We start from the raw sequence: 16,895 nt of genomic DNA, 5'->3' as shown, positions 1-16,895 counted from the left end.
TTGAGGCCAGCCTGGTCTACCCACTGAGTTCAAGCCCACCCTGAACTACCTAGCGAGACCCTGTCAAAAAAAAAAAAGTCTGAAGGCCAAAAGCCTGCATGCAGTAGGTGTGCATGCCCCAGGCCACTGGGAAGCACTGTCATCTTCCGACTGCTGATGATGATTTGACTTTCTGTGCGGGAGTCCTGTAAGAGCGAGAGCCTCAGATCTGAGCTTTCAGGTCTTCTTAACAGTTGTATTTTCACAGTAGAGTAAAAGGTTGACATTCTTGTTATCAGTTAGGCTGCTGATTTCATTTTCCCAGGACATGCTGATTTCTGAAGTGATAAAATTGGCCTCTGTAAGTCTTGCAAGGCTGAGGACTAAGGCCGGAGCTGTGCTGCAGGAGCAGGCAGCCTTGCTGGTACTGGGCTCAAAGTTGTCTCCACCTGGACTTTTTTTTTTTTGGTACCGGGGATCGAACTCGGGTCCTTGTGTATATGCAGCAGGCAGCGAAACCACTAAGCTAAATCCCTGGTCCTGGACTTTATTTTTGTAAATCTCAAAAGTAGGACCAGGAACTTAGCTCAGTGGTTCTGCTGCCTGCCTTCAAAGCTTTCAAGGACCCAAGTTCCATCCCCGGTACCAAAAAAAAAAAAGTAGATGAAGCTGGGTGTGGTGGTGCACACCTGTAATCCCAGCATTCCTGGGAGGCTCAAGCAAGAGAATACCCAGGAGTTCAAGGCCAGCCTGGACCACACAGTGAGGCCTTCTCTCAGAAAGTCAAAAAAAAGTAGATAAACCACACAGGAAGCAAGGAACAAGCCAGTGCAAGCAAAAATTTGAAACCCGCATTTGATTTTTAGAATTTGACTATTTTGAAACATGTTTTCCTGAGTTTGTATTTAACAGGTATTTTTAAAGAGTTTAAGGTTAAAGTTTTCTGACAGACACCCCAGAATCCTCTGTCCCTAAAGTAGTGGTTGTCAGACTTGAGTGGACCTGGGAGTCCCTGACACAAACTGCTGCGCCCCACCCAGCTGATGTAGTCACCCTTTGAGAACTTTTCCTGAAGATTGTTTATTTTTCTCTACCTTTACCCCTTTTCTCTTTTCCAAAACTGGAGTCTGATCAGATTACAGCTTCCCTCTCTCTTAGTCTTCAGAGCCCACTCTTAAAGGAAACTTTAGGGAAAACACTGTAAATGAAGAGTCAGGACTGCAAGGGGAAACATTAGTTTCTGTTCTGATTCTTAAACAGAGCCAGAAAATACACCTTGAATTTTTCCAAAGATTTGTATAGGAAGTGGCTGTCTTAGAACAATAATTTGGTTGTGTAGATAGTAAAATGAAGTATCATTTGTATCTGTAGGCATCTTCCTCTAAGTATGACTCAATCCCTCTTTCACCAAAATTAGGGTTTTTTTAGTGTAGGAGTAGCTAGATTTTTGTTGTTGTTTTTTGAGAGTCTCACTGTGTAGTCCAGGGTGGCCTTGAACTCACTATGTAGCCCAGGTTGGGCTCAAACATGGCAGTGATCTTCCTACCACAGCCTCTCAAGTGCTGGGATTATAAGCATGTAATGCCATTCCCTGCTCAATTCAATTTTTTAAAAAAAGGATTTAGAGGTCCAGGGATTTAGCTCAGTGGTTTTGCTGCCTGCTGCGCAAGCGCAAGGACCCGAGTTCAATCCCCAATGCCAAAAAAAAAAGGATTTAGAGCCAGGGATTTAGCTCAGGGGCACCATGCCTGCCTGCAAGTGCAAGGTCCTGAGTTCGATTCCCAGTACCAAAAAAAAAAGGATTTAGGAATCTCTAGCTTTTTCAACTACACTCAGATTCCCAGACTGTTTTGCTGCCATGGAAATGTTATGCTTTCACTAGACTTGCTTGTTAAACCCAAGGAAGGAACTGCGGAATTGGTTCGTTTTCCTTAGGGTCTTCACATATCATTTAAGGCTTTTTCATTATAGAAAGTTCACTCCTAATCATTTCAGATCATTAACATTTTGTGGAAAGTTCTGAGGATCTAACACCTCCCCACCACCACTTGCCCATGTGCTATTTCATATTAAAGAAACTTCTCTGAAGGGCCCATATTGTAGCAATAAAAGATTAGGAGATACTTTGCATTCTTTGTATTCAGTCTTCAAAGTCCTTTGGGTTTTCACACATAAGGCATCTTAGTTTGGACCAAGCCCACAAAGGCCCACATTCTCATTCACTCTCCTGAAGCCTACTCACATAAAAAGGAGGTGTAGAGGCAGGTGTGGTTGTACATACGAGTCATCCCAGCACACTGAGCCGCTGAAGCAAGGGTAGGGGGGCTCTCAAGTTCAAGTCCAGCGTGGGCAACTTACTTAACTAAACCCTGCCTCAAAAATGTAAAAGGAAAAAAAAAATTTAAGGCCTAGGGAATGTAGCTTAGTGCAAAGGCCCTAGGATCAATCCCTAGTACACACAAAGGCAGGCAGGAAATATCTTTCCGTGTAGTATGTGTACACAAAAGAGCACTATGTCATAATGTAGGAAAATGTTGTTTGTAGGAAAATGGAAGCTCCTTGAGATCATAATGTTAACTGAAATAAATCAGACAACCTTAAATATTGCATGATTTCTTTTATAAGAAAAAACCAAAATATAAATACAGAGCAAAATAAAAGACAACAGGAAATAGAGATAGATCTTTCTCAAATGGGAAGGGTATCAAGTACTGGAGGGAGGGAGACAGTGAGGAAGGGAAGGGGTTGAAGAAATCATTGAATGTCACGTGTACCAGTGCCCCGTAAGGAGTGTGTCCATCCTGGACTGCACACAGGGACTCATGCAAATTGAACCTATAATACCCTATTTCTAAAAATATCCTTCTAAATTTAGAAACCATGATTCAATGATTTAATAGCTCAGACTTTTAGAATACAAACATGGGAGAATCTATTGCCCCTTTTCCAAGCATTAACACATTAAGACAGCAGTAAATTGTACATCTCACTGCTGGGCAGCTTGCATCACCAGTAGTACATGCATGCCTGTCTCATTTGGTGGCTTATTATTATTTGTGTCCTCTCTAGATTTATTAATCATGTCTTGCACTATGAGCACAATCTTTGCTGTTATCTGAGTAATTATTTCTGATTTCATTTTTCCCAGATCCTCTTTTGTTGCCACTTCAGAGAGTCCAGGTGGTTGAGTATCAGATTGTTCCATCTCGTTTCCCTTTGGGGTTGCTGTAGGTGATCCAGAAGTCTGTTTTTGAGGCTTGTTTACGTGTCTTCTCATTTCCACGGGGTGGGGGTGGGGTGCTTCTGGCGCCCACGAGGCTCACATTCTCTGCCCTAGGAGTTTGGGATGGCGGGGGAGTTTCCTTCCGGGTGCTGGGACCGGCTCAGCTTCTCTCTGCAAAAGATTTTCCGGTGGCTTATTATTATTACTGAAAAGACCAATGAAAGTCTGTGGCACATGTGGCTCATGCTGCCCAGGGTGGGGCTTCCCTCTTCCATCAATCCACTGTCCACCTCAGAACTGTAACCCACCAACGGACTGATCTAGTGTCACACACCGTGGTCCAGCCACCTCCCAGAACACCCCTTGGGAGCACGTGAGACTTCAGGGGATCATCTGGATGTGAACCCTGATAATACCCTAGAATTACAAAATGAACAGCAAATGAACTGATTTTTCTGGATGACTGAAGACAAGAACTTTACAGACTTTGTAATTTTGCTTTGATTATTTTTGATGGAAATGCTTCTACAGCGTGCTATATAATTCATCTTATGAACAATATGCTTCATGTTCCAGACCAAGCAACATTAAGGAGGCCTGGGGAATGTAGGTCCATAGTAGGATTGTGGGCTAGCCCATGGGAGGCCCTGGGTTCAACCCCAGCACTGGGAGGAGGGTCAGTTACTAAGGACACTGTCTGGGAAGTCCAGTGTCAGGATGTCTGCAGATTTGCTGTCTAGTGACAGCCAAGCTTCTTGCTCTAAACCAAGCTCATTCATTAGAATATGCAGTCAGATAGCATAAGTTTTTGTAATAAAGTGAGAAATAAAGGGCTGGGGATATAGCTCAGTGGGAGAGCACTTGCCCAGGATGCACAGGTTCTTGGCACTACAACCTAAATGAGCAGCTGGGCATCATGGCACATGCCTGTAACCCCAGCACTCAGGAGGCTGAGGCAGAAGGATCACCAGTTTGAGGCCAGCTTGACCTACATAGTGAGTTCCAGGCCAGCCTGAACTACATAGTGAGACCCTGTCTCAAAAATAACCAAAATGAATGAATGAATGAATGGCAGAGACCACAGTCCAGGACTCCTGAGACATTCCTAGGGTGGGGCCTGAAATAATGAATAGCACACGTTTTCTGCTGGACTCATTTTCTATCATTTGCATGGTAAAAAGCTTTGATTTTTTTTTAAGAATACATTTTTTATGTTCTTTGTAAATAAACTGAGAAGTAAGAAAAAAAACATTAAAGCACTTAATACCCTGCCACCTGCTGACAGCCGTTTCTGGCCAGTTGATAAACCAGAATAGGCGTGAATGTCTTACTACAGATCTGAAGTAGAAAACTCCATGAGATTTCAAATCTCTTTCCCTCTTTTATCTGCTTGACTCTTTGAGGAAAAAACTGATTTTTAGAGCAGATTTAGGTTCACAGCTAAATTAAGCGGAAGGTACAGTTCCCACTTACCTTGCCCACTGCATGCATGACCTCGTCTGCAGCCCACACCAGGCAGAACATGGGTGGCAGTCTGTGGCACCCAGGGTCCATGCTGCGGAGTTGCTTTATGTGGTGTGCAGAATGCATTTACACCACTGTGGTTTCAGACAGCATCGTTTTGCTGCCCTAAATCCCCTGGGCTCTGACCATACATTCCTCCCTGCCCTGACCCTGGGCAGCAACCGACCCTTTTACTATCGCTGGCTTTTCGTGACAGTCCTATAGTTGGAATCATGCAGTCTGTGCCTCTTCAGATTGGCTTTTTCTTCTTGGTTATGCAGCTATGTTTCCTCCATGTCTTTTCATGGCTCAAAAGCTTTTTTTTTTTAGCCTGAATAATAATTCTGTTGTCTGAATATGTCGTCGTTTATCCGTTCACCTGCTAAAGGACCTATGTATTACTTCCAGGTTTTGAATGAAGCCACTGTAACATGTGTCCAGGTTTTGGTGTGTGCCTGCATTGGAAGTTCTTTTTTGTAAATACCGAGGACTGCCATTGCTGGGTGGGGTGATACAAGTGTGGTGTGTAAAAAGCTGCCCAGTAGGGGGCCAGGGATTTAGCTCAGTAGTTTCACCGCCTACTGCCCAAGCCCAAGGACTTGAGTTTGATCCCTGGTACCAAAAAAAAAAAAAGCTGCCCAGCTGCAGCACCTAGCATTCTCACCCACGGTGAGGGAGGTTCCTTTGCTCCACATCCTTGGCACCATTTGGTGGTGTCTGTGTTTTGGATTTGGGTCATTCTGATAGCTGTAGGGTGGAATCTCATTATCTGAACTTGCAGCTCCTTGATGTCATTGATGCTAAGCATCTTTTCTATGATTGTTTGCCATTTATATTGTCTTCCTGGTGGGTGTTTTCTAGACTTTTGTCCATTTTTTAATTGGATTGTTTTCTTCCTGTTGAGTGGAAGAGTTTGTTGTCTGTTGTGGAAAATAGTCCATTACCAGGTGTGTGTTTTTCTCAGAGTGTGTCTCCTTGTCTAGGTTTGTCTCCTTGTCTTCACATCTTTCACAGAGCAGAAGTTTTAAAGCTCAATTTCCAGTGTATTGAGTATTTCTTTCATGAACAGTGCCTTTGGTCCTGTCTAAAAAGTCTCCTTGACCAAGGTCATCTAGATTTTTTTGCAGTTATCCTCTGGGAATTTTATAGTTTTGTATTTTACATTGAGGTCTGCAGTCCATTTTGTTTTGTTTTTGTTTCTGTGGTACTGAGTATTGAATCCAGGGCCTTTGCACTGAGCTGTATCCCCAGTCTTTATTTACTGACTTATTTTAGAGACAGGGTCTCACTAAGTCACCAAGTTGTCCAGGCTGGGCTGGAATTTGCAGTCCTGCCTCGGCCTCTGGAGTGCAGGGCTTATGGGTGTGCACCAGCGTGCTCAGCTTCACTCTGAGATAGTTTTTGTGCAGGATGTGATGTTTGTGTCTAGGTTGCTTTTTTCACATGTGGATGCCTGTTGTTCCATCTCATTTGTTGAAAACACTGTTTTAGCTACATTTTTCCTTTCAGAGATGACCTGATTATGTCTGTTTCTGCCCTATTTTCTGTTTCATGGATCTATTTGTCTTTTTTTCTTTTGGCAGTGCCTCCCTATCTTGATTAATGTATTTAGAGTAAACCTTGAAGTCAAGTAGTATCAGTCTTCCCACTTTCTTCTTCAACATTAAGCTGGATACTGTGGATCTCTATAAACTTTTTAATATCCACAGAATAATTCACTGAGATACTGTATTAAGAAGGAGATTTATGTGGCTAACAGCACAGTGGAAGGCCTGTCAGGGCAGAGTGCTTATTTCATGGTGGCTGGAAAGCAGAGCGGGGGAGCAGTGCCAGGGGAAAGGGTGAGGGACCAGGTATGCTGCCCAAGGTCAGGCCTCCCTGAGCCACCCAGACGCATCCAGAGTCCACCTTACTAATCCGTAGGCAGCCCACAAGCCAGTTAGATTACCGTCCAGTTTAACTGTCACTGACAAGAATTGTACTGACATCTTGACGTGCTGACTCATCCATGAACATGGGCTATCTCTCCCAACTTCATTAGTTCTCAGATTTCTTTTACCAGAGTTCTGTGGTTTTCTGCATCTAAATTTTGTACATACTTTGTTAGATTGATACCTAAGTATTTCATTTTGGGAGGTGGTACTGTAAATGATAATGTGATTTTAATTTCAAATTCCACTTGTTCATTTGTGGTATGTGCTTACCTTTTGAAGCAATTGATGAATGCCTGGAAGCTGACATACACACGTATTCAGAAATGTTTCGCCACCTGAGACCTTTGAGAAGGTAAGCTTTGAGTTTTGGTTTTTCATTGGGGACCCAAACCTTGTACTTTATAGAGAAAACTGTCATCATTGGCAATGAAGCCAGTTAATATTTTAAAGTGAATGGTGCAGAAGAAATGTTATTGTTGCTTAATATTTCTCACTGCATTAGAGGAATATAGAACCTCTGTTTCTGAAACCTAGTAGATTTCAAAGACTGCAACGTTCCTATCTTGCTCCTGCAGTGTTTTCCCTATGGAGTACTTTTAATTTGACTGTTACTTCCTTGTGGGAATGTGTGTTTCTAGGACTGAGAATAACCCCTCGTCTCTTTGCAAGGTTCTGTCTGGAGCAGATCCGCCCACACGGGTTCCACTACTCCCGAGCTTTGTCGGGAGCAGAGGCAGTCCACGCCTTGAGGCCTTTCTACTTTGCAGTTCACCCAGACTTCTTTGGACAGCACCCAAAAGAAAGGGTAAGTATCTGTTTGTGTTTGTTTTATTTACCTTTGATCCAGTATAATACAGAGTCCCATAAATTTGAATTATTCTGTCATGGCCATATAATCAGTGCTTTGAACTGATGTGAAATAAGAAAGCACTGACTTTCAAATTAGTAAATCTTCAAATTAATAAAATTAGTAAAAATTCAAAATACCAGAAATTGATGGTATAACTTTCTTTTTTGGTACCGGGGATCAAACTCGGGTCCGTGCGCTTTCAAGGCAGGCAGCGGAGCCACTGAGCTAAATCCCTGGCCCAATATAACTTTTAGATGAAAGCTGTTATTATTTATGCAGGCAATGAAATTGTTATGTAAACTCAAGAGAATTAGTAATCATGTTTTCTTCCTTTTATTTTTTACATTTTTCCTTTTTGTAGTGCTCGGGACTGAACCCAGGGTCTCACACCCTAAGCAAGGCTCTACCACTGAGCCGTATCCCCAGACCCCAGTGTAGCTTTCTAGTTTAAAATCCTGTGTGTTGTGAAGGATTGACCAGTGAGCTTGGGTTGCTTTGACCCTGCACATTCCAGACAAAGGCTTGGTTCCCCTGCTGGCCCCTGACTAGCCCCAGGAGATCAGAATGTCCTGCCTGCTAAGAATGAACTAGAGAGCAGGGCATGGTGTCCATGCCTGTAATCCCAGCACTCAGAAGGGTGAGGCAGGAGGATCACTGTGAGGTCAAGGCCAGCCTGGACTACAGAGTGAAACACTGTCACAAAAAACAAAACATGATGGGAAGGGGAATCACTGGTGCCCAGTTATGCTAATAATGTGCTTTCTGGTGAATACCTGTTTTCCTGTGCTGAGCCCTGGGCCATGGGTACGGTGCATACTGACCGACACCCAGCAAAACCCCAGTAAGACCACGGGCATCAAGGCTTGTGTGTGTGTGTCCCTGGTTGGCGGCCCCGTCTTGCATCCTTGTGCACTTGAGGGGCAGGAAGTGTCTGACATCTCTGCTGTGGTGTGACCTTGGGACCTTGCACTTGGCTTTCCTTTCCCTGATGCTTTTCCTCTGCCCTGCTGTGTGGACCTTACCACAGGCACAGCAGCTTCTGACTTGAGTCCTCCAGGATCTTCGCGCCTGCATGTGGGCTTGGCCCAGTGTGTTCTGATGGATTCCAGTGGATTGGGATGGAGACTGACTCTGTCTGCTTGTGGGTTTTGCCTGGCCGCTCAGGCCAGGGCTTGGCCCACCTGTGCTGGGAGCACCCTCCCTGAGGCTGTACAGGCATGGCTGTCCCATTTCTCCGAGACTGTTACCAGCGAGGAGCCTCTCCGGGCTGCCTGATGCACACTGCCACTGCCCTCTGTCCCGTGGTCCCTCCTTCCCTCCTTATATGGTGGCACTTTGCTTTTTCCTCTCCCAACCCCTGTTTCCCTGTGTCTGAAGCTCACTGTCTGTTTCCCTCCCCTCCTTACAGTGCAGCTGTCAGCAGCATCACCCCACTCACTGCACGCACCTGATCCCCCAAATGGGAGCAGGCTGGAGTCACCTCTGCTCCTGGCACCCAGCTCAGAGGCCAGGATCTTGAGCTGATGCACAGTTGTTTTAATCCTCTTTATGCAAAACATGTATAGATCTTAAAAATCAAAGCTAAATATAAAGTTTACTGAGAAGTCTTGGCTTCACCCAGTTCCTATCCACTTTGTGTACATAATCATTATCGGTAGCTTCAGGGTAGCCTCCTTTGTTTCTTTTCAGCAAAAATAGAAGCATGTATCTAAAATACCTCTGCACATCTAGTTTTACACTGACCTGCGTTAGGGACTCTTGGGGCTAAAACCATCCGTGTTAGTCAGTTCTTACAAGCATGCAGGCTGGGAAGGCTCAGAAGGCTGTGCATGCTCGGAATCAGATCTAATGCAGCACACAGACGTTTACGTGATCAGCCCACAGCATCTGCCCACAGAGTCACTTGGAGAAGAGGGCCAGAGCTCTGTCCACATGCTGGTGATCCAAAGGATCTAGCCAAAGGCCTGGAGCCCACAGCAATGTCCCGCTCGAGCCTGCATCAGGAGCCCAGGAGCCGGGGGATCTGAAATGCAGGAGGGGGCTGTGCCCAAAGGGTGAAAAGGTTGGTTCTGGAAGCTGATGAATCTTCACTGAGAGCTAGAAGAGGAAGCCCAAGGCGAAGGTGAAGCAGGGAGCTCATCCCAGGAAAATCAGCTGAAATCCTTCCCACCCCTTCTCCTTTTATACCTTTCAGACACCAATCCTCCCTAAAATGGGCCTTCCCTGCCCAGAACCATGCAGAGTTCCCACTCATGTTAATCAGTAGAGTCATCAAAAAATAGTGATTGTGGGGGCCAGGGATTTAGCTCAGTGGTTCCGTTGCCTGCCTCGCAAGCATAAGGTCCCTAGTTCGATCCCTGGTACCAAAAAAAAAAATAATGATTGTGCCTAATTTCAAACCACTTGACAAGTGTGCTTGAGGAGAGACTGAGGGTAATAAGCATGATTGATTATGCCATCTTCACTAAAGACATTTTTTATATAATAATATGTCCTTGAAATTATTCCATCTCAGTTCATAGATATCATGTACATTGCATTTTTCTTCTTTTTGATTGTGTAATACTCCACTAAATACACCATACTCAGCCGCTGTGCTGTGGAAGAGCATTTAAAGGCCCTAACCTATAAAATAAGTTGTAAATATTTTTCTTTTATATGTCTTATGGCTTTGCTTACTGTGTATATCATATGTGGCTTTTAGAGGGTTTTTAAAATTTTTTTTATACATCTTGTAGTAAAACACATATATAACATTGGCTGTAATAAGTACAGGAATGTAATTGGACTTACCAGGCATTTGTTACTGGGGGCTGTTTGGTTGGAGTTAGGTTTTCTCCACTTCCGGTTTATAAAGGTGTCGAGCCATGTTTTCTCCTTGTGCTCACATAGTTGGTTGTTTTTCTGTCTCATCCACACTCTTCATGCCACTACGCGTTACGAGGTGTGGATCCATTTTTATCAAAGCTGTGAGGGGTCAGGGTGCTGCTCTGTGGTGCAGCGCTGGCCCGGTGTGTGCAGGGCCCTGGGTTTTATCCCCACCACTGCAAAAAAGAGAAGAAAAAAGAGAGCTGTAAAATTCCCACCATTTTTAAATACTATACCCTCAATATTGTTTAAAAGGTCAATATCTTTACTTTGAGTTGCTTGCTCTCATTTGTGTGCAAATGCCGTTCGTATTTTTTCCAGGAAGTCAATGAAAATTCTCTTAAGAGACTAAGTGTCTACTTAGAAAACCTCCAGAAACCAGGCTTCAAGTCTTTGAAACCAACTCAGCTTATATTTTATGTGAGAGAAACGGACCAGGATCCCTCGGATGGCCAGGAATCCTGTAGTTCTTCCGGTATGTTGTGTGTGTGCACCTTCATCTTGATGTTGCCAGAGTATGTCTGACCCCTGACCACTTGGAAGCGGTATCATTGAGTTGAATTAATTCCATTCCTAACCCTGTGAGGTTGGCAGTGCTTGCCTGGTGTGATTTAGGGAGGCCCAGTGACTCTCTGAGAGCCTGGAAATAGAGGGTTGTCTTGAACCCAGGACTCCTATCAAAGGCTTTTTCTAAAATCTAATGCATCTTTCAAAACTCACAGCTTTCAGGCCAGGGATTTAGCTCAGTGGTTCTGCCGCCTGCCTCGCAAGCAAGCGCGAGGACCCAAGTTCGATCCCAGGTACCAAAAAAAAAAAAGATTACAAGTACAGTTACCCAGGTAATAGTGATTAAATGGGGGTCAAATGAGGGAGCAAGTCCCATAGCAAGCGTACAAGGATTTTCAGTAAGGGTGGGTCAGAGATATTTCCCGGACAGGCTGGGTTAAGACTTTGGCCCCCCACCCAGGTGATTGATACCTATTTGGAATATCAGTCACTGCTATTCATCCTACATGGGTGTGGTAGTTTCTCTCCTTTTACCGTGCTGGCCTTCAGTGAATGTGTCTTCACTCTCCTCCTTGTTGGCTTCCTCTGGGCTGGTCTTGTCCTACTGCCTACAAGATATCTAATTAACATACCTATCTACAATAGTCCCCGCTCTGAAGAAGTACCCCTAATTGCTGTTAGGGGGCAAAGGACGAAGACCGGTCTGGCTACTCCCAGCTAAACAGGGTCGTAGTTATGATCAGAGTCAGAGTTACTCTACAGAGAGTCTATCTAAAGGCCCTCAATAGGCACCCAGCATCGACAGTTTCTCCATCTACCTCTGATTCAGAATTTTATTAAAAATAGCTCCTGTTCTATATTATTCAGACAAAAAAGTCAACTCATGGCCCTTTTGTAAAGGAACAACTGTTCTAAAGAATCATGTAGATAATAAGTAATAGCTATTTATCACTGTGTAACACGGTTCTGTTTGAAAGTGTAAATAATCAGTTTTTGCTGGGGTCATTATGAGTGTGCCACTCAGCCCTGAGAGTCTTCTGAGATTCATTGTCTTGCTGGTGTCAGACTGAAAGATCATTTGGACTCCCTTTGCTGTAACATTTGGTGCATTGGCTGGGAAGCAAGATCATCTTCGGGCCACTTGGCCCATGGCTCGAACCCTGTCAGAGTGTCTGGCCTTCCAACTCCTCTTAGGGGAAGGGTGCCCCTGGGAGAATTTTCTCAGTCCCCTTCGAGGACTCGTAACGCCAACCTTGTCGGCAGTGGCTTGACCGGACCTGGAACGAGAGACAGGAGACGCAGGACTGAGTGACTTCGGACACAGTAGACCACCCTGGGAAAAGCCCGAGATTCAATTTTCAGTTTGTTTATCTTGACAGAAGTCAGAAAAAGGGCCTGATCACCCCTTGTGTGGAAATATTGCATTCCCATTTGGTCGGGGCTCTTCAGAGTCCCATTTGCTGGGGCTTTTCAGAGTCCCTTTTGCTTTGCCTTGTGAAGATTGAGTTAGGGCCATCCCAGGCAGGCAGGAATGTTTAACCTCTGAATGACTGTGCGTGAATGTGAGACTGAGTGTAAATGGACAGCAAAAATTATAGGCTGTTCCGTCTGTGTCCATGACTAAAGGGGGTCCACCTCTTTGCTTAAATATCGCCCTGAGGTTACAGACATGATTAGGTCTGATCTGCAATTCTATGGACTCATCTCACAAGGGCTAAGTGGGTGCTCTCATGACAAGATAAATACACCCTTATGCCTGGACAGTCCTGAAAGTGCTGGTCATGCAGCCATACAGGCACCTGTGTGGATCATCTCTGATGGTCACCCTCCTTTGTTTGTCTTGCATCTCCATACAAGGGTACCCATAAACTCACCAACACTGATCGGCCAATCATGGAGACAGGAACATCTTGTCCTACTGTTTTAGAATGCATGCTTAAGGATTTTTAAAAAGGTTTTACTGGAGATTATGGTATTAAGATGAAACCCTAAAACCTTAGAACCTTTTGTGAGCTAGAATGGCCCAAGCTTTGCCCAGCTTGGCCACCTGAGGGATCCCTAGATGGGGGTCTCATCTGGTCCATCTGGCAGGAGGTCACTGCCCCTTGATGGGAACATCCAGATCAATTTCCCTATATTGATTCATGGCTCAAATTGTGCCACAGAATGCCTCCTTGGCTTCATATGTGTGCCCTGGAAGCAAAAAGCACTGTCCTGGTACTCCATCAGAAAAAGGATGATGCTGGAAAGAAACTGGTCCTTTCAGACCCAGTCGGAGAGAATTCAGACTATCCTCCTCCATACCCAACTGCCCCAGCCCTTCCCTGGGCCCCTGTGGCATCAGCACCAGCCGCCGAGTCTTCACCAGTCTCGGCACCATCGGCACCAGCCCTGGCCTCATCTGATTGAACCCACCGCTTCAAGATCCTACATCGGAATCTGCCTCAGATGCAGACCCCACTAGTCCAGTGGCTCACTGCCTCCGCTCTTGCATCTCCAGATGCCCCTCAGAGTATCCCAATCCAGTGGGAGGCCCCTCTGTCCTCATACATCAGCCTTTTTGCTCCACTGATTTACTGAATTAAAAGAATCATACTGCTTCCTACTCAGAGAAACCAGAGGCGATGACTAGACTCGTGACCTCTATTTTTCGGACACACCATCCAAATTGAAAAGACAGGCAGGAACTGATGATGGCACTCCTCAAGACCCAGGAATGCCGACAAGTCATAGATGGGGCAAGACAATACCTCAAGACCCAGGTACCCCAAGATGAGGCAAATAAAAAACAATGGATAAATGATCACCTGCCTTGCTATAAACCTGACTGGGACCCCAACACAGCTGGAGGACAAGGGACACTCAGGAAGTACTGCAAAGCCGTCATAAGGGGGATGGAAGCAGGAGCTCAGAGGCCACACAACATGACTAAGATAACAGAAACCCTTCAGGAAAAAGATGAAAGCCCAGAGAAGTTCTACAAGTGGCTATGTGAAGCCTACAGGACATATTCACCCTTTGACCCAGAGGCCCTGAAAATCAGCAAATGTTCAACACTGCATTCATATCCCAGGCTGCAGCAGACATTCAAAAAAAGATTCAAAAACAAGAAGGCTGGGTGGGGATGAATATCACACAGCTGATCCTCATTACCCGAAAAGTCTATGTGAACCGAGACCAAGAAGAAAAGGAGGAACAAGAAAAAGAGACCTTCTGCCGAACCAAACAGAAGGTCTCTCTCCTGGCAGCAGTGCTGGGCCAGCCTGCAACGAGAAATTAAAAAAAAAAAAAAAAAACCCGTCTGAGAGCTCCCACCGAAAGCCTAATGCACAGGGCAGCTCGCCAAAAGGATGAACATATGCTTATTTGGATCCAGACCAATGCACCTACTGTAAAGAATATGGACATCATAAGAACAAATGCCCAAAGATCCGGAAGAGGAGACAGAAAAAAAGGCAACAAGAAGAGGATGTCTCCCTTTCAACTCTCTTCTCCTTGGCCGGAGAAGAGGACAAATAGGGGCAACAGGGCTCCTTGAATCTAGGTCCCTGTGAGCCCCTAGTTAAAGCCAAAGTCAGGGACCACATTGTTATCTTTATGGTGGACAATGGAGCAGAGCATTGTGTTGTGACTCAGTTAGTTGTCCCTCTGAGCACATGACACACTCAAGTTACTGGGGGCACAAGAATTCCCATCAAAAAGACTTTTTGCCAGAGCAGGACATGTACGATTGGGGGACATCAAGTGACCCACGAGTTCTTGTATATCCCTAAATGTCCCATTCCACTCTTGGGGAGAGACCTCTCTAAACTGGGAGGCACCATCACATTTGATAGGGACACCAGCAATACCCATCCAGGCCTGAGCACTGCCCCCAACAGTCATGTCCTGCTGGACACAGTTCCCCGGGAAGAGGAATGGTGACTTTTGGAGGGAGCTGAAACTGAAATACAAGACACCAAGAAAATCAAGGAAAACTTAGGGCATTGTTCCCAAGAGTCTGGGTTAAAGACAACCCACCCAGCCTTGCAAAGAGACATGCCCCAATAGTGGTGGAACTCAAGTCCAAAGCCCTTCTAGTGGCCCTCTGACAGCATCCGATGGCACAGAAGGCTTGACGAGGAATCCACCCCCACATAAATAGATTGAAAAAAAATGGGCTCCTTATAAAATGTCAGTTACCTTGGAATACACCTCTCCCAGTGAAAAAGCCTACAGACCCATACAAGACTTGAGAGCCATTAACCAGGCTGCTGTTACCTTACACCCATCCGTTCCTAACCCTTACACCCTGCTCAGTCTGCTTCCTGCAAAGGCAGAATGGTTCACCTGCCTAGATTTGAAAGATGCAGTCTTCCGCCTTCAAGTTTCTCCAGTAAGTCAGCCACTTTTCACCTTCAAATGGAAAGATCCAGAAACAGGACAAAAAGGACAGCTGACCTGGACCCGACTATCAGAGGGATTCAAGAATGCTCCTGCTTTGTTTGGTGAGGCAGTAGCCTTGGATTTAAAACTGTTTCCCACATGCTCAATACAATTGCTCCCTGTTACAATATGTAGATGACCTCCTCCTTTGTAGCAAGTCAGAAAGAAATTGTTGGGAAGGGACCAAGGCCCTCCTCAAGCTCCTGCAAGACACGGGATATAAAGTCTCATACAAAACACAAACCTGTGAGAACAAAGTGTGATATTTGGGATTTGACTTTAAAAAAGGACAAAGGGAGGCTAGGTCCCGAGGGAGAAAAAGTCATTTGTTCTCTGCCAAGATCCACAACCAAAAAGAAGCTCTGAGAATTCCTCAGGATGGCAGGATTCTGCAGAATCTGGGTTCTGGGATTCATGGAAAAAACAAAGCTGCTATATAAAATGCTAAAAGACAAGGAAAAGGAACATTCCAACTTAAAAGGAAACACTAAACAAGATTCGTCCTTCAGAGGACTGTAAAAGGCTTTAAGTAAAACTCCTGCACTTAGCGTCCTGGATGTCACCAGACCCTTCAACTTGTTTTTAGATTTTAAAAAAAACATGTTACCTTGAGGGTCTTAACTTACAGGATGGGCCCTTGGAAAAGACCTGTCACCTCTCAAAAGCTTTAGACCCTGTGGCAAGAGGATGGCCTCCCTATTTACAAGCTGTGGCTGCTACAGTCACATTAACAAAAAAAGCTGACAAGCTGACTTTAGGACAAAAACTATGTTTCTCATTCAGTAATAAAGTTATTAAATGGTAAAGGCCAAAATTGGCTCACCAATAGCCACACCACTCAATACCAGGCACTACTGTGTGAAAATCCTTGCCTGACAATGACAACTATAAAAGCTCTAAATCCGGCAGCTTACCTGAAATGGGTCCACCTGACCACAACTGCCTGATGACTGTTGATGAAGCCTGTGCTAGCTGACCAGACCTTCAGATGACTCCCCTGACTGACGCTGAGTACACCCTTTTTACAGATAAAAGTAGCTCAGTTAGAGAATCCCCCGCTCTGGATATGTAGTAGTAACCACCAAAGAGGTGCTCCTTCCCGGACCTCTTCCAGCTGGATGGTCGGCACAAAGGGCCAAACTATGAGCATTGATTCAGGCACTCAAATGGTCAAAGGGAAAAAAGTCAATATATATACTGATTCCAGATATGCTTTTTCCACTATACATGTCCATGAAATGCTGTACAAAGAGAGAGGATCGCTTATGGCAGAAGAAAAACAGGTTAAAAAGAAAAAAAAAAATCCTACAGCTCCTTGATACAGTTTGGGAGCCACTAAAGGTAGCTGTCATCCATTATAGAGGCCATAAAAAGTGAAAGATTGAGTTACTCTTAGAAACTCAAATGCAGCTGAGGCAGCCAAAAAGGCGGCCGACTCCAGTACAGAATTTATAGGAAACCTACAGAACACCCAAGAGAAATTCAAAAAGACTGACTTACACTATTCAGACAAAGAAGATGAATGGGTACAGAGTCAGAAAGCCCATAAAGGAGGATACAACAACTGGGTTGCTCCCTGATGGATGGGTAGTCATTCTAAGGAGAC

General features: G+C 44.9%; 1 protein-coding gene across 1 annotated transcript in view; it reads left to right on the top strand.

The window, feature by feature from the left end:
• Tcaim (T cell activation inhibitor, mitochondrial) overlaps positions 1–16,895 on the top strand; it is a 43,252-nt gene that overhangs the window by 1,138 nt on the left and 25,219 nt on the right. Inside the window, exons 2-4 of the mRNA XM_004835071.4 lie at positions 6,919–6,991; positions 7,309–7,444; positions 10,679–10,832. Of these exons, the coding sequence (XP_004835128.1) occupies positions 6,963–6,991; positions 7,309–7,444; positions 10,679–10,832 (319 nt within the window). The 5' untranslated portion in view covers positions 6,919–6,962. The remainder of the gene's footprint in view (positions 1–6,918; positions 6,992–7,308; positions 7,445–10,678; positions 10,833–16,895) is intronic.

The sequence above is a fragment of the Heterocephalus glaber genome, unplaced genomic scaffold (genome assembly GCF_053883595.1).
Source record: "Heterocephalus glaber isolate CG9 unplaced genomic scaffold, H.glaber_assembly_v1.0 deba00001504, whole genome shotgun sequence".
Classification (NCBI taxonomy): domain Eukaryota; kingdom Metazoa; phylum Chordata; class Mammalia; order Rodentia; family Bathyergidae; genus Heterocephalus; species Heterocephalus glaber.
This window is presented reverse-complemented; position numbering and strand designations above follow the sequence as displayed.